General features: G+C 39.1%; 1 protein-coding gene across 5 annotated transcripts in view; it reads right to left on the reverse strand.

Moving 5' to 3' along the window:
• GSAP (gamma-secretase activating protein) overlaps window positions 1-23,308 on the reverse strand; it is an 88,036-nt gene that overhangs the window by 52,629 nt on the left and 12,099 nt on the right. For 4 of the 5 annotated variants that reach the window (XM_082399330.1, XM_082399329.1, XM_082399328.1 and 1 more), the window contains exons 4-12: window positions 21,842-21,911; window positions 21,480-21,533; window positions 14,137-14,225; window positions 9,965-10,034; window positions 8,711-8,760; window positions 5,375-5,479; window positions 5,074-5,133; window positions 4,084-4,127; window positions 3,075-3,160 (exon numbers count right to left, since the gene is read on the reverse strand). In XM_082399330.1, the coding sequence (XP_082255456.1) occupies window positions 3,075-3,160; window positions 4,084-4,127; window positions 5,074-5,133; window positions 5,375-5,479; window positions 8,711-8,760; window positions 9,965-10,034; window positions 14,137-14,225; window positions 21,480-21,533; window positions 21,842-21,911 (628 nt within the window). Of the gene's footprint in view, window positions 1-3,074; window positions 3,161-4,083; window positions 4,128-5,073; window positions 5,134-5,374; window positions 5,480-8,710; window positions 8,761-9,964; window positions 10,035-12,090; window positions 12,230-14,136; window positions 14,226-21,479; window positions 21,534-21,841; window positions 21,912-23,308 lie in introns of those variants that run through there. The other variant, XM_082399331.1, reaches the window with a different exon arrangement.

The following is a 23,308-nucleotide window of genomic DNA, read 5'->3' on the forward strand; positions in this document are numbered from 1 at the left end:
CCACTTTCCCTTTCAGCTGCTGCCTCTCTCATGCCTGCACATGCTGCTATAATTTTTCAACTCCCACATGACACTTAACCCATCACAATCAAGATTTCACCTCAATCACCCAGCACAAACTACTCACAGTAACCTCCATGAAGCTATACCCAATGGACTCCACCTCTCACCACCTACTAACAGTCACTCTCTTTTATGGAACTCCCTCTGCTCTTGGCTGCTATAACACCTCACTTGGTTTTCCTCTTCTCTCCCCATACTTTTTCCTTTTTCTTTGGATGTTCCACCTAACCTTTATATATTTTTGCTCCCAGATCTAATTCCTAAACCTCTTCCCTTTTGACCCTTTACCCTTCCCATGGCTTCAAATGCCAGCTATGGTCTAACAACTTCCACACTTATTCATCTCCAGTCCCGACTCCCCTTCTAAGCTCCAGGTCTCTTAGTTAACATTTCCAAAACAAAACTCACAATCTCCCTTTCTAAGCCCCACCAAAACCACTGTACCTCAGTAAATGGCACCACTGTTGACCCATTTGCTTGTGCCAGAAACCTGAGAACCATTCCTCTTCATCTAGTTCATAGCAAGTCTCCTCAGTTCCATCTCCAAAATTCATCTCAAACCCACCTAGTTCTCTCCATCTCTACTGCCCATCCCAGATCAAGCCACTCTCATCTCAAATATATGACTACACCTTATCCTAACTGCTCATCTCCCCACTTTTTCTCTTGCCTCCTCTGAACTATTCTTCACACAGCAGCCACAGTGATCTTTTCAAAATACATATCTAATCATGTCACTACCCACTTAGAACACTTCAGTGAAGGACCGTCAATGGATCCTAAAACCACCAGATGAACAGTTGTTGGGGAATAGGATAGTAATTAAATGCCAAAGTATCACCTCACAGATTACTAACGCAAAGGTTGAAATGTACCTTTACAAGGGAGACAGGCAGTGGTTACCACTTAACCAAATGACCAAACTTAGCGTCACTAACAGTAGGACATCCTTACATTATACGTTTCCTGATCTGGTGCAAATAAAGTTCACAACATCACCTATGAAATATTCTTACCAAAAGTGTTTAACCTATGTCTAACAACGCCTTTAGGCCTAACTTCCAACTTACAGAAAATGTAAAGGAAAGGGAAAGAAGTTAAATACTTCCAAAAAGAAACAATTAGACAAATCCAGAATGTGAGATATTCCACAAGGCAAATAGCCTGGACTCTTCAAAATGTCAATGTTGTGAAAAGAGAAAAAAAGGGACGGAAGATAGGAGGTGGGAATCGGTCTACATTACGACACTGCAAAGACGAAACAACCAAATGTAACGCATGAATCTTTTAAAAGTTATATGCATACATCTATCCATTTACATGCATACACATATATACATACACGTGAAAAGGACTTTTTAAAAAACAATTATGGAAATTTGAATATGAAATAGTTTACTGATTAATGTAGCTAATTTCTTTCAGTGATAATGGAAATGAGATTATGTAAGAGTATCCTTAACCTAAGGAGATACATGCTGAATTATTTAGTGGTAAAGTATCATGGTGGCTGCAACTTACTTTAATGATTTAGTCAAAAAAAAAAATGCTATCTATTTAAGAGGAGAATGATAAAGCAAATGATAAAGCATTGTGAATGATATGATTACTTAAGTAAAAGGTACATGGATGTTCATTATATTCTTGAACTTTTCTGTACACTTGAGCATTCTCAAAATAAAAGGTCGTCATAAGAAAAAAAAAAACTTTAATGACCTTATGACTCTTGAGATAAAACCTAAAACCCTTCCATGGTCTGCAAGGCCCTATACAACCTGGCCCCTGCCTACCTCTTCAACGCTCTCTCTCAATACTCTCCCTCTTGATCACTCTACTTCAGTCACCCTGTTCTTAGTTCATATACATCCTTCAAGTCTCAAGGGAAATATCATTTCCTGCCCTAAACTCCCCAAGACTGGTTTATAGAGGGACTTACAAGGCTGAGGGAGACCCTGGATGGACAGAAAAACTATAGGATGGATTTTGAAGGAGTGAGGTGGGAAAGGAAGCAATTTTCAGTTTTCATTCTGTAAAATGAAATGTACTGGCTGGTCTAGAACAAATTTGAAGATATTAGTAGCTTCCATTAAACATCTGTTATATGCTCTCATGGCCTTCTGTAGTTCTCATTCATAAAATGTACCATGACTCTATTCAAATACTACGTGTGCACTTATTTAATGTCTAACATCCATACTGAATAGTAACTCTCTACTAAAAAAGGTTTAGGTCAGTTTTGCTCACCATTGTATCCTCAATACCCAGCACACAGTAAGTGCTCCGTAAGTGTCAGCTCAATGAATACTACATAATTTGGCTTTAAAGGAAAGCAATTTTAGTCTAAGCGTTACTTAAGTGGTAACTGTCCACTCAAGTTGGGATGTTAAAAATGGCTATGAGATTTAGTTATTAGAGTTGATTATTTAGATGATTATTATGGTTAATGAGCAGTTTTTCCACCAGATTGATTGACTGTAATCATACTCCTATCCTCTCATTTTCAGGCATTTTTTTCCCTTCTCTATTTTCTCTATCTACAATAAATAGGTGTTAAGAGATGGAATATTGTACACTAACAACTTTATGTGAAGCTCTGATTGTCAGCTCAGGTTATGGCATGGCTCTTAAAGCAGCTAAGCACATAGGTTTAGAACCCAAACATCAGTAAGCCTGACACAAAAAGCATCCCGATCATCGTATGCCATTTGTTAAAAATGGAGCAGGTGAGAAAATGTAGCTTGATTAAATATGAATCTATCCCCTTTATTAGAACAATAATACAAAAACTAACTATTAGAACAATAATCTGACAGTGGCTTCTTTTATACAGACAGCAAATGTATAAAATTACAGTGGAGAAGGTAATTTGGTATGTCAATATCCATATAATCACTTATGTAAGAGTGTGGCCCTATTATATTTTATTTTCAGGATCAGTATAGCTAAACAATGGCTAAATGTATGGAAATCAAGTATAATTAAGTAAATTGATAAATACAACACGGTTCTACCTGTATGGTTGGTAAAAACACACAAGGTTGGGTGTTTGGATAATTTCTCTTGGTCTTGAAGATCATCATATCCAAAGTTGACAAGTCTAAGAACATAAATGCATTTACAAATAAGTTTCCTCATAAAGGATGTGAGTAATCACTATAATTTACCCAAAGAAATAGAGACATGTCCTCGAGAAATTCCAGTAGATGTCTTTTTGTTAAAACAAAACAAAACAAAAAAAACTATAAAACAGTAATTTTTAAAAATACATGTTACATAAATGGCATGGCCTGGCAACAGAGAAAAATATATATATTCCTTTCAACTTACGTTTTTATAATTTTTTTTGATTTTAGAGTAATGCTGACATTATGTTTCACAATGGACAGAACTGAATATTCATATATGATGAAATAAAGGTAGTGAAATATGTAACAGTTTGGGATTACCATTAATTCAAGAAGACTTTCATTTCTTCTGTGCAGTTATAGCCTTGTGTCTATTTTTTCAAAAGTGTCTCATGTTTTTACTACACGTAAAATAATCTGGGGGAAAAAAACCTCGCCTTTTGTGTAAAAAGGAAAACAGGAAAAAAAGTAAAGCAATAGACTCAGCTGAGCTATAAGTGGATCGACCTGCAATATCCTCTTTGATGGCAATAAGAAAAGGGTTTTGATGTTTGATTCTAAACGTAGTTCTCTCTCTCACTCATCGAATGCTTTTATTGAACCACAGGGAGAAGAGCACTTCCATAGATCAAAATAAATGGAGACGCCCTACAGAAATAAATGACTAAGAAAAATCAATATGATTGACTTTCCATGGAAAAACCCTGTGTTCATGCTTGATAACATTGTTTATATTCCCTATAGAGAACAGAAACAGAAAAGATGACACCCCCCCACACACACAGCATATCAAACTATCCTTTTATCTGCATACCATAGATTAGGTATAAATATTATATAATCATTCTGCTGACAAGTGTCTATAAAAATTAATAGTAATCTATGAGTAACTTACTTGAATCCTGAATCACTTAATGATACATCCAAGGGTGCTTCAAACTGTCAAAAAATCAGGAGAAAACAATGTGAAAAATGACATTAGTTAAGTGATGATAGTTCTGGAAACCAGTGCAAACCTGACAACACTGTGCTTGCCTAATGATGAAGAGCTCCTTTAACCAGCATTATCTTCAGAGGATATCCCCCAAATCCACAGACAGAAAGTCCACTGGGAACATTCTGGAGTTTACATACATCACAAGCTTGATGTGTATTTATTTCTCAAAAGGCAAACTTTGCTTCAGATTTGACTACCATAAATGGGTTTTATAATAAGCCAATTGGAAGGAGTAGACTTTTACAAGACACAGATGATCACGTAAGGAGGGAAGGACTGGGTGTCTTTAGAAAGAGAATGAGCGAGTCCAAAAAAGGGGGTAGGAGGAGTAAATGAAATCCTTGTAATGGTATGATATCAATCTGTATTAGACACCAATATTAATCCTAGTCAAGAAGAATAATAATGTTCTGTCCATCACAGATAAAGATATTTGCGACTCCTCACTACAAGGCTGGCACTCCAAATAGCTTTTCCAGGAGTGGTTCTAGATTTGTACTGATTGACCTCTACCCTCTCATTGACTTTTTACCTTATACTCAATCCACCATCACATGTTCTTTTGGATCAAATGATGCATAATTACATAAAGCTATCTACTATTAACCACGCCTACTACCTCCTACTGATACTCACTCTTACCCATTTTTCTTTAATATGAGGCATTCAGTTAGCAGAAACTTACTGTGTGTGCTCTTCTAATAATCTATATTAATTGCATTTGTTACAGAATTGAAGCCTTGAGATGGCAAGAACTATTTTACTTGCTCATACAAGTGAGTAAAAATCAAGACCAAGAATGTTAAAATGCTGTTTATGATAATAACTCTCTTTAAAAGGGGCAATGGGTTATAAAATTTCCTTAGTCCAATCATTTTCTGGACTTACCATTAAGCTAAAGTGCTCATCAGCATAAAACTGGATGCATTTTAAGACACTCCTCGATTTCTAAAAAAGAAAACAGAGTAAGTGACAAATTAACAAAAAATCAACAAAAACACTAGTTTAAAGAGAGAGAGAAAAGGAAGCAGCCAAAAATCAAACAGTAATGAAAACCTTTTCATTATTTTTCATCAACTTTTGTCGACGGCCCCATCAATGAAAATGAAGTAATTAATAAATTACAATAACAATAATGTCAAAATTAAAATACTCTCACAAAAAGGAGGGCCAGTGGACTAGTTTTTACCTTCAGATCAATGTAGTATAATCTCTGCTCTGACATATCCCACTGAGCCCAAACAAAATCTTCGGCTACTCTCTCTCTTGGGAGATGGCCAGAATTTTTAATTACCTAAGGAGGCAAAGAGATTTTAGAAATAAATAACTATTTTAAAGGAGAACATATCTGGGTTTCAAAATTATTTTGCTTATTCTATCTTTATAATACATGTAAATACTTCCACAGTTTATTTTTAGTAGCCCCTATTGCCAATACATACACATGGAAAGTCTTTCCAAAAAAGATTTAAGGCATCATTTCATTACTTGCTCTTCACAAACACTCTGCAATAAACTATCTTATTTTTATTCTTAGTTTGGCAGACAGGCTGGGGCTGCTGAAGGCAAGGCCACACTTAACCACAAACCAACACCTGGGCTAACACAAGATTCAGAGCTCCCTGTTCTGGACATAACCCACTCAGGTATCTGCAGTCTGGAGGGCTTTACCACCAAAGGTAGAGACTGTTTGGCCAAGGGAAAACTCAGGCCTGGGAGAGGAGGGCTGTGGGCAATGATCCTAGATCTGCCATAAACTCTTCATGTGTCTTTGGTCATGCTTCTTACCTTTATGTCTTCCACAATGAGTATGATGATACTGCCCATCTCTCAGCAATACTTAACTATTCATCCTTCAAGACCCAACTTAGGCATTGCCTCCTGTAGAAATCCTTCCCTCACCTCCAAGATGAAGGCAGAGCTCCCCATCTCTGTATTCCTATGGTGCTTTGGCATGCTTCTATTACAATTACATTTTAATTAATGTTATAAGTCTACCCCAGTGAGTATGCACTCTTCTACAACACCTTTGTATTCTCAATGGCTTGATTGTTTCCAGCATGTAGAAGTACTCAAGGACTACTTATCAAAAGAAAGAAAATGAAGTAGGGTATGCAAGGGTAAATTGCCAAGGAAATGATAAGTGCAATACAAGGAATTAAGAACTCACTTTCCTCAAAAATGCTCATCAAGCAAAGGTAATCTATATTGGGACAGATGAGTAAATAATGAAGACAAATTGATGTAGAAGAAATAAGGAAAAAAGGGAACATCAGAATGGTCCATATTCATACCTCAACCTCTCTAATCCTAAATGGGATTTCTCCAATGAGGCTAACTTGGAACTCAAGGGAGGACAGGGCATGCAGAATCATACACCTCTATTTCTTGTTTGCCTAGTTCCATCAAATTTGCTGGAAAAAGATCCAAGAGCACAGTACCTATCTGACTCTTAACTTTGGGGAACCCATCTTGTTTCCATTTTTCTGAAATTGTTTAGGTTAGAGTAGATTCAGGAACTCTCAGATAAAGGCATATACTAGCAAGAACATGATCGTCGGAACATGGCAACCAGGTTCACATAGCAGTTCTGTCCCTCTCTAGAGTTTCCTCACCTCTGTGAGTCTAGGTTGTCGTGTTCCCTGTAAACATGGGGATAATTATAATACCACCTCTATTGTGTAGGGATGTTGTGATGATTGCACAGACCTGCACATGGCCTTATGAAGCTGTCATCTAAGCCTTTAAGAATGAGGGCAGAAGTGCCTCACAGAAGGGCACATGTAGATGAGGGAGCGCTGAGACCACATTGTCTTGGCCAGGAGAATCCTTCCTGGGCTTCTGACAGGTGCCTGCTGGCCTCACGCTCTCTGCAGTGTCTCTCATGGCTCCCAACCCCTCTTCTAACCAGCCAGTCCTCCGTCTGTGTCCATCTCCACTTCCTGACCCCCAACTTGTTTATTTAACTCTCTCCTCTAAATTCTCATTGCTGGCTTTGGGATTCTGCACCTTGGTCTCTCCTCTCTGGCCTGACCCTTTTCTGACCACTGGCCTTGTCTTTGCCCTGCCATCCACTCAGCCACTAGTGGCCCAGAGCTCCAGCCACATACTTTCTGGTCATTTTCCAGCCAGGCCTCTTGATTTGACACTTTCAATCATAGATACATAATTAATAAATGCCATCTCCCATTTCAATTTTGTTCACATAATTTAAAATTAAAATCAGAGAGAGACAATTTCGATGCAGACTATTTAAATATTGAAGGAAGTCATTTTAATATCAATAATATATTAAGATCTTAGACAAACTGTCAAGAAAAAGACAACCCAGGAAAAAATAGACAAGGATATAACTAAGCAATTTTCAGAAAAACAAATTCACATAGCCAATAAGCAAAGAAGATGCTCAAACTCATCAATATTAAGGGAAACACAACCTCGAATAATAATGATATCAACTTAAACGCATCAAACTGGATTTTTTTAAAGGCAAGTACATCTATTACTGGTATGGATAGAGGGAAAGGGTATTTTTATACTTTGATTGCAAAACTGAAGTGTTACAAGTTTTTTGGAAAGCAATCTGGCAAAATCTGTTGAAGTTTATTAAATGCATATAACCATCAATCCACTTATCCATCCCTGAGGATTTAACCCAAAAAAACACGTGTACCAAACATGTAAAGTTAAAAACATTTGAGACAATTTGTAATGCAAACAAATAAAAGGGGGAAAAAAGGCAATCAAGTGAATATCCATCCATGGGAGAATGGTGACAAAACTGTGCACATCCATGCCAGGGACTATTTGTACTTCTAAAGATAATGAACTGAGCTGCTCTAGGGTGCCTGTAGGTAATTCCACAAAGTTGAATGAGGAAGGAGTGAATAATAAACAAACCCCTGGGTGTGTCAGGGGTGGAGATGGGAGACACTTTGTATGGAGCAAAGTGTGAAAGGATATACACCAGGTTGTGAACAAAAATTAGAGGTGAAAAGGCAAGGGAGAAGTAGAAAACAAGCAAAAAAGAAAAGAAAACTGAACTATATAGAACCTTAGCATATATGTTATGATCCCATTTATTATGTGTATGTATGTGTATATATGTATAAAAATTAGAGAAAAAAGTTCTCTATTTAGAAACCTATATGGATACCCATGATATATTAAGTAAAAAGCAAAAGCAGCAAATTAATATTTATATTATGATTCTATTTTGGTAAAAGCAACTGAATCCCAGCATCTGTACACCTAACCTTGAGCAAGCTACAAGGCATGGAAAAGGCCACACAAGGCTGTCATTAGTTATCTCAGGAGACTGAGATTGGGGGGTGAGGTAGATAGAAAGGAGATAATCAACTCCTTCATGTATCTTGTATTATTTCACATGTTACAACAGCAAGACTATAATCTGAAAGACACCAAATAAAGTAGTATGTTTCTATAACAATCCATCTTTAATAGTCTAGAAATGCCACTCTTTATGGGAAAAAACTCTAAAGCGAAAGGAATTTCAAATATTTACCACTCTATTTCCATCTTCTCGGGTAACTTGGATATGAAGTTGTTCAATATCTTTTAAAAAATAAACAATAGAGAGTTTAACCTTCATGAAAAATATGAGTACTTTTTTTCACCTAACAGTTGTGAACATTTTTTTATAAAAGCAAAGCAGATTAAACAACCGGCTGAAAAACAGTATTATCACAGATGGCAATCTCACAAGGTTCAAAACAAAACCCACCTTTCTCCACCCTCCCTTTACAGTCTGTTTCAAGTCCAGCATTTACTCTGCTCCTCAATATCAACAATACATGAAGCATTTAACTCTTCTGCTCCCCTGGGTTCCCTTAACAAGTATTTCCCTCCCCTATACCATCAGTCTTACATAGGGCTAATAAGGGCTCATTTGGCAGGGTTTATCTTCAATTTCCAAATACCCAATACCTCTTTATATGAAAACATCAGATAGAAAACTCATTATGCCAGATATTAGGGGAAGGTATTTTTATAGGGGTCATTAACAGAACTCTGAACACTTTATTGATGTGTAGATGGTCTATTTTTCTCAGTAAGCGATTTAGATTCAGCTATATGTACCTTGTGCTGGTTCTAGCTCCAAAAATGTGAGACAGATTATTGCGTAAGAGTATAGGAAGTGAACACAAACCTAACCCCTCAGACTTGTCCTTCTAATTATAAACCAGCACTTTCACTTTATAACATGAAAGACAGCTTACTAGATAAGATGCACCGGTGAATTCTGTCCTTTCTCCACCCTTCCCCCAACTTGAAATCATCATTAAAGGATGTCCCAATCTTACCTGCCTCTATCTGAACTTGACCAAGTTACTATGTGTCCTCGAGTTCTGCCATGGGATTCTTCTACCTTCTAATGCCTTTCCCTCTGTCCGTCCAAGCCTCTCTCCTTAAATCATGGTTATCCACTGTGACAGACATCTTAAAGAAGGATGGACTAAAGAAGGCAAAAATGACCTGCACAACTATTCTACAAATATTCTACCATGTGCCCAAACTAGAAATCCATATATGCAGGAGCCCATCATATACGGAGGCAGAGCCTAAGGGAACAACAAGTAGAAACAGAAGGAAAGCCCTTCCACAGGAGTCCTAGGTCTCCAATGGACAGTGGACCCTCAGCAGTGGCGAGGTCAGTGGACCCTCAGCACTGGTGAGTGGACAGCTAGAAGATTCATCACGCCCTTCCTACGCTTCACTGGGAGATGCGCCGTTCATGAAGTACTCGCGATATACTTACATTTCTCTTCTGAAATCAGTAGCAGATGATTCTCTGGTAGAGGGTGACTTTCAACATGTGGGTAGAGGAACTGTAAAAAGGAAATTAATCAAAATCATAAGCAACTACCTTGCTTACACAATTATTTCAAAAGTTGTGTTTGATCACTATACTACTACAGACCATAGAAGGGACTGGGAACCACAGAATAGTTTAGGCGAATCACATTCACACACATACATTACAGATGGAAGCAAGGAAGAAAAAGGAACACTTTCAGGAGCTCAGTTTTCCAGGGGAGGATTGATCACAGGTCCAACACAATTCATTTAAACAGGCTAAAGTGTAAGCCATTTCTAGGGATGGTGCTTCCTATTTGGAATATGTGATTCTGAAGCCAATCAGAAACAATGTAAATAACATTTGTACAGAAAGTTCTGTTTCACATGCACCAAAAAAGAGTGACTGATATAATTTGTTGTGCAGCTAACCCTAGTATTTAATTTGAGAGCCAAGTAAATGTACTCTCTGTGACAACTTCCAAAGTCCCACATCCAAGAGAAAAAGCAAAATAGAACCAGGGACTTTCCAGGAAAGGACAGTGAATCACAGTGTGGCAAGTGGTGGAGGATTTACCTCAAAGCACAGAACGACTGCCACTGGGAAGAAAAGGCTTGATCCACTCCACTCCTCCTCCTCTGTGCCCACCCTTATTTGTCAGCCCACAGGACAAAGCAGGCAGCCAGAAACACAAGGCCTGACACTGTCAGCTGTGATAATGAGGGAAAACTGGCCATGGGATAAATCCAGTGACTTAATTCTTTCATCATCAAAAGGGTAACTATAAAACAGCAGTTTCATTTTGCAACATGAAAGACAGCTTACTAGATAAGATCCACTGGCGAATTTTGGGTTTTCCCTCCAAACTTTAAAGCATACTGAAAGAACATAACTTTTCATGTCCTTGTTTTAAAGCCTGCAGCCTCTCTAAAGACTAGGAAAAATTTTGACAAAATATACTACCTGGTGTCCTAACTTTTCATAATGACAAATTAGAAACAGAACTTGTCAACTTTTTAAAAAATTAATTAATTTATTTACTTTTATTTTTTGACTGCACCATGCGGAATGCGGGATCTTAGTTCCCGGACCAGGGATCGAACCTCCGCCCCCTGCAGTGGAAGGGTGGAGTCTTAACCACTGGACCACCAGGGAAGTCCCTAGAACTGGTCAACTTTTAACATTGCTTACACTCAAGTTTCCCTTTCAGAAAAACAAAACTTTAACTATATACCATTCTTCACAGCAAAAAACTCAAAACTGTAAAATAGACAGGAATGCAGAATTCAGCTACGAGAATAATATAGACCTTATTATCTGCTGATTTGTGAAATTGTGCACATTAAAAAGGATACTTTGGGGACTTCTCTGGCAGTCCAGTGGTTAAGACTTTGTCTTCCAATGCAGGGGGTGTGGGTTCAATCCCTGGTCGGGGAGCTAAGATCCCACATGCCTCTTGGCCAAAAAACCAAAACATAAAACAGAAGCAATATTGTAACAAATTCAATAAAGACTTTAAAAATGGTCCACATCAAAAAAAAAAAATCTTAAAAAATAGAAAAGGATACTTTGTGTACTGGGGTTGAGGAGAAGCAATGATGAGTGACACCACATAGATAATGGAAGGGCAAATACTCAGTGCCTCAAAATAAGGAGAAACTACAGATTTGGCCTCCCCTGGGTCTACAGAGGTGGCCAGGGCCTGCTGGCTTAGGACTGTGACCTGGACTAAGGTGCTGACCAGTTCTAAACCTTTGCCTGGTCTCTGTGAGGCAATCAGTGAAAATGTAATTTTAAAAGTTCCATTCAGGTGATGGTTGTTTTTCTTTCTAATTTGAGGCAACCCTGAAGCAAGGCCTAGAAGTGAGAATATACATAGACAGGGTTCAGACAGAGCTCTACAAAAGTGTGCAACATTTTGTAGGGTTTTGTTTTGTTTTGTCTGCATTGTGAGTAGGAATCTATATAGATTAGATTATATCATATTAGGAAAATATTTATCTTGTAAATATCGAGCTAGACTCTGATTATTAATATTCATCGATGGAAGGTATGTACTATAGGCATGTAGACGAGTGTGTAATTACCCAATGGAACTATCTGGAAGATGCAATCATGCTGGTGGGGAACTCTCCAAGGATCCCAGATTGGGATCCAGACCCCACTCACTACTGTCTTGCTGAAGTTCCTCCATGAAGGGGGTCAAAGCTGCACATGTAGACTTAGGGAAATGTACTACTGGAAATCATCATGGACGTTCTGGTAAGAAAAAGGAGAGAGATCGCAGGGCAGGACCAAACTCCATGGACAGTGAACGGTGTTTCTCCAAAGGAGAGCAGAAGGGAGAGAGGAAGAAGATGGGGATTTGCCATGGATGTAGGCTTGGAGGAGTTTCTCCAGAGGCCTAAGCGTGAGGAGCAGGGAGCAGGGCTAGGAACTGAGATGGGCCCACAACATCAGTGTGGGTCTGCTTCATGTGGGTGGGGACTTTTCCTTTGGCCTACAGATGACATCATGCATCTTGTACTTTTAATTTTTTTTAATTAAGATAAAATGCACATAACACAACATTCACTATTCACAATTTTCACTATTAAGTATACAATTCAGTAATTTTTAATATATTCACAATGTAGTACAACCATATACTTGTAAAAACTTTTTCCTTCCTACACTCTACCTTTTAGTTGCCCTCATCCTTCAATAATATCTCCACTGCCTACACAGCCCTGGATAAAGATGCTAAGGAAACCAAAATAACAGGCCAGGAAAGGGAAGTGTCCCACAGTCAGCCCTGCACTGATGACAGTGTAAACAGAGTGGCTTCCTGGGGGAGGGAACGCAGCTTAGGAGCTCCACGCCAGGCCCTGTCTGGCAGGGAGCAGCGGCCCACAGAGAAGCCAGAGTGGTGGCGAAATGCACAACTGCAAGGACTGGCTGACAGTGGACGATTGGGCACATGAGAGACAATCCCCTCTCCCAACACACATTGCAAGACGGAGACCCACAGCCAGAGGCTGGGAGTGGGTGCGGGGAGGGGGAGGCTACACAAGGCAATTGTGCATCAACCCTGCATGAATACGGATAGTTGATTCTTGTTCTCTGCGGTAGTTATGTTCCATAAAGTCACCAAAAACACTGAAAACTGAACCATTGCTCCCAAGGGAAATACAGGGATAGGATCCTGTGAGCCTCTAGTTACAACATTTTTGTCAACAAATCAAAACAAAACTTTGTCTAATGTGTGTTCCTGTTTAAAAGACACTTTATTTCATATACACTGTTGATTCACTAGCATTGAACTCAGTCAACAGTACTATAAGCTAACGCCTAAATGAAGTTTATCTAATTAACACACGTGTTCTCTGAAAAGAATATCGCAGGCTTCTTGCACTTAGGAACATGAGACAGCACTTCAGCAATACACTTGGGGGACATTTTAAACAGTGAAATCACCAAGAAAAGCCAAAGAGTGTGAAAAACATGGCACTAAGTTGACTGTGAAAACAACATTTGTTTGCACTCTGAGAACTGAATCAAGAAGGCAGTGTCACCTTGTTCTACCTCATCTGGGAACATGTGCATCAGTTGAAAATTTTTTCACTGCTTTGCCCATGTCTGCAAATGACTGTGAAAGCACCATGAGTACTGAGTTTGGGGTAACAAATAAATTTTAGTGGGTAGTAGAATTTGCAAATTCTATGTGCAAGTAATGAGAATTGACTATATCTAGTCTACTTGTGTTATACACACAGTGCTTCTGCATCGATTCATAGAGTTGACAAATTCAGGGATTAATTATATCATTTAATCATAGGTATTTAATCTGTCAACTCTACGAACACATTAGATAAACCATTTTTAAACTTCTTTTAAATGTGTTTTGATATTCTATATTTTATCACATAAAAACATTATAGTACTATTAGACAAACCATGATAGAGAGAGAGCTAGGTTTGAGTTTTGATTTTCATGTTTGCAGAGGAAGAGCTGTTAATTCCAGCCATACCCATTCACTGGATTGCTTTGAGGAAAGTGTGATAATGTGTGTGAAAGCACTTTGTAACACCACTGCCTCTAGGTTTCATGCTTTTTGATTAATGACATAAATGATAAAGATATGCTCACTTACCTGTACCCAAATATAGCTATCCACTGCTTTTAGAACTTTCACATTGTTAATGGGGTGGATCTCGACCAACAAAGTTAAGCACCTTGAACCTATAATGTAAAGGATGCTTTTAGTAGCAAAGTCCAGAATATCACAAATTATCTCCTACACATAGGTCTGAACTTTGGAAATGTAAAATGTATTACTTATTGTGTTAGCTACTCCACAAACAAAAGTATCTGTCTTAAAATTGACTTTGAGACTTCTTAAAACCCAAAGTAGATAAAGAAAACATCATTGGATTTCCCTGGTGGCGCAGTGGTTAAGAATCCGCCTGCCAATGCAGGGGACACGGGTTCAAGCCCCGGTCTGGGAAGATCCCACATGCTGTGGAGCAACTAAGCCCGTGAGCCACAGCTACTGAGACTATGCTCTTGAACCCGCATGCCACAACTACTGAAGCCCGCACGCCTAGAGCCCGTGCTCCACAACAAGAGAAGCCAACGCACTGAGAAGCCCGCTCGCCGCAACTACAAAAAGCCCACGCGCAGCAACGAAGACCCAACACAGCTAAAAATAAATTTAATTAATTAATTAAAAAAATATATATATCATAAAGGAGAAGTCAATGTACACGGAATGAGGAACAAGTTCCTACCCATTCCTCAGCCATTTTAAGATCACTTCACAGGCCCTCTCAGCTTCTAAGTCTAAACAAATATAACTCAGTTCAGTGTCACTGTAATTCTGCAGCACAGTGGCAAATATTGTTTGTGTAGGAAAATATAAAGATATTTCTGATGCATGAATGTGTTACGGTTGACAGCAACTAGGACAGGGGCTTGGCCTCCCTCAGGAAGGGTTGTGGAGCTGCATGGATAAAGACTAACTTATTTCCTCAGTGCCACATCTGAGCAAATGTCATAAAAGATAGCAATTAGGAGGAAGTGTTGGACACAGGATAGAATGGGGACATCCAAATGTAGGCCAAAAGTTCCCCTCCTCAGAAAAGGAGTTGCCTTATATTTGAGTTCTTATAACGACTAATATTCTCAGGTGCTTTCTCGGTGACTTTATTTTTTATTTTTTTTTTCATATGCATAAAACTATTTTTAAGTCTGGTGAGAGCCAACACATTGTCATTTATTTTTGATTTGAATTTTATTTTATTTATTTATTTTTATACAGCAGGTTCTTATTAGTTACCTATTTTATACATATTAGTGTATATATGTCAATCCCAATCTCCCAGTTCATCCCACCACCCCACCTGCCCTTGGTGCCCATACGTTTGTTCTCTACATCTGCGTCTCTATTTCTGCCTTGCAAACCGGTTCATCTGTACATTTTTCTACATTCCACATATATGCATTAATAGGCGATATTTGTTTTTCTCTTTCTGACTTGGTGACTTTATTTTGAATAATAATTTACAATTTGGGGATGGTGCAGCAGCCTGGAATTAAAGCAGTACCAGTTTTCACTATTTTCACTATTTAAGAAAGTAACCTAACAGCACTGCTTTATGTTAAGAAAAAGGGAAAAAAAAGGTAAAGAATATAAAACAATTTCTGGGATACTGCCTCACAATTTTGAGGACTGGATATCTCTGTAAACACACCTTTTTAGAGATTACTAAAAAAGCAAAGCAGTGAGTGAGTTATTATGTGGGATCACAAATACACAATGACAGAACAAATGAAAAACAAATATTGCTTGGTTGATGGGTATGTGTAGCTTAGAATAAAAATCCAGTGACAGGATCATTCACAATTCAAAGGGGCTATGTTTCTAATAACTGGAACAAGGTAAAGGTGAGGTACTTTGGGAATCTGCTTGATGACTCAAAAAATGGCTCTAAGAATAAGAGAGAGATTGACGTCAAAGATACTTGTGGAAAAAAATAGAATAAAAATGTTCTGTGAGAATGAGAAAAAAAGTAATTTTCCTTATTATGTTGTTTTAAGTGTATATAACTAGTTTAACATAGTAAATAGTAGAAGCTGATATTTGACTGTTTCATCTCTTGCCCTAAAAGCTTATATATTCCTTTTGGGGGAAAAAGGTTTTTGGCGGGCAGGCAACGGAATCTCCTCATTGGAAAAATAAGGAATCACTTTCTACCCGGCCTTTTTTGTCAGTGAATCTGTTCCCAGATGAGATAACCAGCTATCACAGCTAAATTCACTTGCCTTTGAAATGGGAGGATTACCAAGGTCAGAAACCATCTTCCTACACTAATTTTTTGCTTCTTTAGGGCAGCCCAGATACCTAACTAATATAAGTAGTTTAATGGTAAGAGTAATTGTGCAAACAGAAATGTCTCTCAATAACATACCATGTGATTCCATAGTGTAACAGCAAGCACTCTGGATTAGGATTCTAGAGACATCGGTTCTAGTTTAAAATCTGCCACCAACCTAATATATACTTTCCAGCACTTCATGAAGCTTTCCTAGGCCTCAGTGCTTTGGGGGCTTTTGTTGTTGTTGTTTTTGGCCGCACTGTGTGTGCCTTGCGGGATCTCGGTTCCTGCCCAGGGATTGAACCCAGGCCCTGGCAGTGAAAGCACCAAGTCCTAACCACTGGACCGTCAGGGAATTCCCAGTGCTTTGTTATTTACAAAATAAAGTGAAAAACTACAGAATCAGATCATTTCTACAATCATTTTCATCCATAAAATCCGCTGATTCCATGAAGTGCTTAAAGTTGTCTCAAGAATTCAGAGAATCCAGTTATCAGTGGAGACTGGGAGGGCATCACTGAAGGGCAAGATAGGTCCAGGCACAGGAAGGAGAGCAGCAGGATGAAAAGGGACAACATGGATGGACCTCAAGGGTGTTATGCTAAGTGAAGTAAGTCAAACGAAGAATGAAATAATGCCATTTGCAGCAACATGGTTGGACCTAGAGATGATCGTATTAAGTGAAGTAAGTCAGACAGAGAAAGACAAATATACGATATCACTTATATGTGAAATCTAAAAAAATGATACAAATGAACTTATTTACAGAAAAGAAACAGACTCACAGACAGAAAACAAACTTACGGTTACCAGAGGGGAAAGAGTTGGGGAGGGATAAATTAGGAATTTGGGATGAACAGATACACGCTACTACATGTAAAACAGATAAACAACAAGGTCTTAGTGTACAGCACAGGGAACTATATTCAATACCTTGTAATAACCTTGTATAAAGGAAAAGAATCTGAAAAAATACATATATGTATAACTGAATCACTTTGCTGGACACCAGAAACTAACACAACATTGTAAATCAACTATACTTTAATAAAAGACAAATACCGTATGATCTCTCTTACATGTGGAATCAAATAAACCAAACCAAAACCAAAACCAAGCTTATAGATACAGAGAATGGACTGGTGGTTGCAGGAGGTGGGGGTAGAGGAGAGGTGGGGAGAAATGGATGAACATTTTTGTTTCGTTTTGTTTAAATTGAATTAAAAAAAATTTTTTTTTAAAGCACAGGAATAGGTATGGCATTGGGAGGATGAAGAGTGAGCAAAAGAAAGAACCTGGTCTGATGCAGGTGAAGGTACATGTTGTGAAACGGTGACAAGGTTGGAAGAGTCCGGTAGAGTCTGGTTGTGAAGAAGCTCTGGTTATTAGAGCTCCGGAATCAAAGCACAGCTCCACGGAGCGTCTCCAGCACTTAACTGTCTATAATAGTGCCTGGAGTGCTGGAGCAGCAGTGGGGCCCAAGACACGAGGTCGCCCCTACTGCTCCGCACGGGGACCTGCTGTACCTTGGGGCAAACATAACTCCACCAGGGAGAGTGAAAGGGGCACCTAAGCCTGGCCCCTATGGAAGGCCATTTTCTAAATAAACATTAAGTCTGCCATGGCCTCAGCCAATAAGAGAAGCACTGCGGACAAAAACCTTACTGTAAAGTATGTAGACCAAGGAACCCTATCTTGCTCATATGAGAGATGTTACAGTTTGTGTCATTTGCAGTGGAAAAATCTCATTATAAGCAACAGAGTGTTAATACCTTGAGGCAAACTACATTTTATAATCAAATGGCTTATCAGGTTATTCATGGACAGATAAAATAAGTCTTTGCAAAAGGCAAAATATTTGCAAAATATTTGTTCAAAGGACGAATCATTATAATAGATCCTACAGGTCTTTCTGGTCACATAATTTCTGAAATCTTAACTGAACAGAAGGCCTCGTAAGTGTCTCCATGATCTGTCTGCACCTTACCCTCATTTCTCGCTGGCCTCAGTTCCCACCAGTCTGCCGCTGTTCATGCCACTCCAGCCTCACTGACCTCACTATCCTTGAACAGTGAGTCTACCAAGTACTCTGGCCTCAGGGCCTTTGCGCTGGCTGTTCGTTCTGCCAGAAATGTGCTTCCCCGTGGCGCACGCTTGCTCCCTCCTTTCAGATCTCTGTTTAACCTCTCCTTTAATAGTGTTTCCTAGGATCATCCCTCAAATAAACTAACTGGGCTCAAATACTTGCCTCAGACTCTACTTACGGGGGAAACCCAAACTAAAACAAGAAGTCATCTCAGGGGACAGGATCACTTCAGCCACGAGGTGCTGGCACGAGGAAGTGGGGAGAGTGAAATAGGGAAGAAGAGTATGCAGTGTACGGGCACTGTCAATTGACTGACCACCTTGCATGGAGGGCACCTCAGAATCATCCACTTTAGGGCTGGAAAGGGGGAGTATTTATCCTTCAGCTCCTTGCCCCCCGATTGGTCATGGCTTATCCTATTGGAAATCCTTTCCAAACATACTTCCAGGTGGTACACATGCAGGTGGTAAGCAGATTTTCCCAAGGGCTCTGGGCAAAAAGCAAGAAGTAGGTAGAGCAGCTGAGGTGAGGCACTGCCTGTCAAATTACATTTGGGCAGAGCTGGTTCTCACTGTAGTGGCTGGTATAAAAGGTGAGCTCAGATAAAGTATGGGGTTTCCAATACAAAAATTAACACTATTCATTCTACTATTTTAAAAGATGTGATCAGATAATTTCACGAGAGGTACATCAAATTTTCAAGGCTTAGTAACATTACCTGAATAGGTTTTAACGTTGTAATCAAATCAAACTTACAATAAAGTTGGCCTGAAAGTACATTTTATGATATACATAATCGCCACTCTTCTGCATGACGATTAGGCATAGATGGTAAATATCATGTAAAGATTATAGTTCCTACTGGGTTTACCAACATAGTAAGGAATTTCTAAGGCTCAAAGGAATAAGGTTTCAAAAAGAACTGGGAGGCACAGGGAGCTAATCCAAGGTTCTGTACAGATGCCTAGGCTCATAATTGGGATGAACACAAGCAACTATTAGCCCAGGAGATCAGGCTCACATCCATTCCCTTGTTTTAGGAGTCAGAACACCAATGTTTTAGAACCTATCTTGCTTCAGCTAGTCCATTTCCGTCATCTCTGAATTAAGCACTGTACCTAATTCTAAGAGGAGCAGAGGATGCTAAGAGGAGGACATGAGGGACTTCCCTGGTGACACAGTGGTTGAGAATCCGCCTGCCAATGCAAGGGACACGGGTCCGAGCCCTGGTCCGGTAAGATCCCACATGCTGCGGAGCAACTAAGCCCGTGCGCCACGACTACTGAGCCTGTGCTCTAGAGCCCGAGAGCCACAACTACTGAAGCCTGTGAGCCTAGAGCCCGTGCTCCGCAACAAGAGAAGCCACCACAATGAGAAGCCCGCTCACTACAACGAATAGTAGCCCCTGCTTGTCGCAACTAGAGAAAGCCCGCATGTAACAACGAAGACCCAACACAGCCAAAAAAAAAAAAAAAAAACAGAGGAGGACATAACACAGAAGAGGGAAGAGGACTGCTGAGGTTCTCAGTATAACATGGCAGGAGGGAAGGTTGGGATGAGTAAAACAATGATGAGATTTCAGGGAAAGCCTTCTGCCCGCCAACATCTCTCCTAAACTGTTCTGCTGAGGTCCCTGAGAAGGTCCCATCCAGACTCAGTTCTGGTTCCCTTGACACTCTAAGCTGGCTCTGTGGGAGCCCAGGACTGCCTCATAAGCCTCATTGGAAAGTATTTATAAAGGGTTTTTCCATCATACATAACTGCAGGAAAATACGTCCGAGTGGGAACTCTGCTAACAAAAGAAGGAGCTTAAGTGCCAAACAAACAGAAGAGATGGAAAGCTCTGCAGGATAGGAATAGAAAGAGACTGACATGCGATCTACCTGACCAGAGGTTGAAAAATGGTAGTCCACAAGCTGGATCCAACCACAGGTGGTTATCATTGCCTGAAGAGAATTTTTTTTTAAATATCTGGGCTGGGACTTCCCTGGTGGCAAAGTGGTTAACAATCCGCCTGCCAATGCAAGGGACACGCGTTCGAGCCCTGGTCCGGGAAGATCCCACATGCCACAGAGCAACTAAGCCTGTGCACCACAACTACTGAGCCTGCGCTCTGGAGCCCACAAGCCTAGAGCCCGTGCTCCGCAACAGGAGAAGCCACCTCAGTGAGAAGCCCATGCACCTCAACGAAGAGTAGCCTCCACTCACCGCAACTAGAGAAAGCCCATGCGTAGCAACAAAGACCTAACGCAGCCAAAAATAAATAAATAAATTTATTTATTAAAAAAAAAAATATCTGGGCCAACATTTAAAAATTAAAATTTTACATAAAAGTCCATACTTCTCTTGATAAATTGAAAAGCTGGTCCCACTAGGCTTACTGCCCAACTTTGGAGATGGGACACATGCCTCATGGGGCACCCTGCCTACCACTAGACCCTATAGCTCGCCGTGTGGGCAATTGCCACTCCTCTCCTGCACCCATTGTATCCCCAGCACTGTGCATTGGGCCTGACCCACTGCAGGCACTCCATATTTGTTGAGTTCTGGACAGATGGATGATAAAAAATGTTAAAAGGAAGTGAGCGAGGGAATCATATAAGTAATCAACTATGAAGTGGGCCTTGGTAAATGAGTAGAACTGATTTTTTTTAGAATTGGTAGACTATTCATAATGCAATATGTGTTGCTTAGAAGTTCACCAGATAACAGGATAAAATGGCATTCTCCAAGCAATACTAACGTCTTCCCAACCTTTTGTACCAGCTTCTGCCTGTAGGGTTTCTAGTGTGTTCTCCATGTTCAGTCTACAGATGCTAACTGCCTTTTTAATATTTCTATTATCCACTGTTATATTATTTTCTGTACTTTGTTTACTTGGAAAAAATGTAAAGAAACCTCTTTTTCATGCTTGACATGACCTTTGCCTTTTTATTCTGAGATAAAGCTATTTGTAAAAATGTTTGCAATTTGACTTAGTAGTTCAAGAAATCTTCATCTCTCAACAAGTACTAAAAACTGTGATTTCATTACCTGGTTGAAGCTCATTCCTTCTTCCTTCTTTAGCAGCTTGAACTAAACTTGTGGCTAATGGAAAAAGAAAAAAATAATCCATTAGCAAATGATCCATACAGTGGCTTGTTAAAGTTTAACATTTTATACCCAAAATAAGTGAGGGCTCAAAGCTGTCAGTGGATGATTAAGGTGAAATACAAAGTATTCTTTTTCGTAGACAGACTCTACAGATTCTTTATTTCAAACCTAATCTCCCAAGTGCATCTTCTCCCAGAAAATCATTGTTATAGAATGATCAAATATTGCAAAAATTCAATACTTTGAAACTAAAAAAATGTAGTTTAGTTCTTGACTTGTAGCAATGAAAGAGTTCAACTTACCCAACAAAGTTCTCTCCCTGTTGACCGAGCAACTGACAACTTGCAAGTCTTTCTCAAATGTATAGAGATGCTATTAAAACAAAAGTATTTTTCAATTTGGAGTTTCATGTCAAACAACAATTTCATGAATGCAATTCCCATTCAGCTCTCTAGCAAGTATCATTGTGGCAAAGCATTTTATTAAAGAACCACCTGTGAACCAGTTTATCCATACTGAGAAGTTTCGGATTATTTTTTAAGAAAAATGTTTGCTATTGTAGGCCATCTTTGGCACTGAAACTTAACCATGAGACGACATAGTATAGTGGTTAAGAGTATAGAACTTGGAGCCAAGCTAGACCCAGGTTCAAATCCTAAATCTGCCACTTGATAGCTTGTGTGACTTTAGATGAGTTATTCAACCTCTCTATCCTCCCATCAGTAAAACAGGAATCATAACACTACCTATCTCAGGAGATCCTTAGAAGTGGTGTGTTAGATAATCCACGTGAAAGTACTTACTACAATGTCTGCCACACATAATAAATACTCAAGTGTTAGCTATTATGATTATTGAGGCAAGTAACACTAATCAAATGACATGACTATGACATCATTAACTATGTCTAAGAGACTGCCACAAGTGCATCCCCTAAAGGACTCCCATATTTAGAACATTGGCAAAGCAGTCTTCTTTTTTATTTAATCTTTATTTTTATTTTCTTGCTGTTTGATTGTTGCAAGATTCCATTTCCCGGAATAGTAAAGAAAATTAAAATGGTCATGCTGAAGGAGGATGTGAGGTGCAGATTGAGGAACTGGAGCCAATCACAGTTATATTAAGTAAACTCTCTTAAAATATAATTAGAGGATAAGGAAAGATAGAGCCTTAGACTTCAGGAGAGAGCAGGCTAAGAGAAACAGTGACTGCAGAACTATTACGAAGGTAATTAGTACCTGCAGACTAAAGAACCACTGAGAACATACTAGAATCCAGTGGCCAGAAGTTGATAGAAAATGTTGAAAAGTCAGGAAAAGGGAACTTTGAGTTAATAAGAAGGCTCTGAATTCATGTGAGAAATTTTGGTTTCCTTTGACTCTTGCTCTAACTGAGGGATTATTATTTATAAGTAAGAAGAGTCATGAATGTATATACTTAAGTTTTTAGTGTTTTATCCTTTTAAATAATAGATAACACACAAGGAGAGTCTCAGCGTTTAAAACATGCAAACACTACCAAATAAAATGTCTACGTTCTCCATAACATTCACCCAATTCCAATTTCCTCTGAAAAGGAAACATGTTTGTAATTTGCTCTGTAGCCTTCCAGATCATTCAAAATGAGTTTTTAATATATATTTATGCACATATATATTTTTCTTGCAAGATTTTTAAACATAAATGGAATGTGTTATTCTGGCAACTTGCTTTTTTCATGTAATAATGTGTTTTGGAGTGCCTTCTGTGCCAGTGTCCATTTATAGACTT

Source organism: Balaenoptera borealis (genome assembly GCF_965194805.1).
Source record: "Balaenoptera borealis genome assembly, chromosome: 7".
NCBI classification, from domain to species: Eukaryota; Metazoa; Chordata; class Mammalia; order Artiodactyla; family Balaenopteridae; genus Balaenoptera; species Balaenoptera borealis.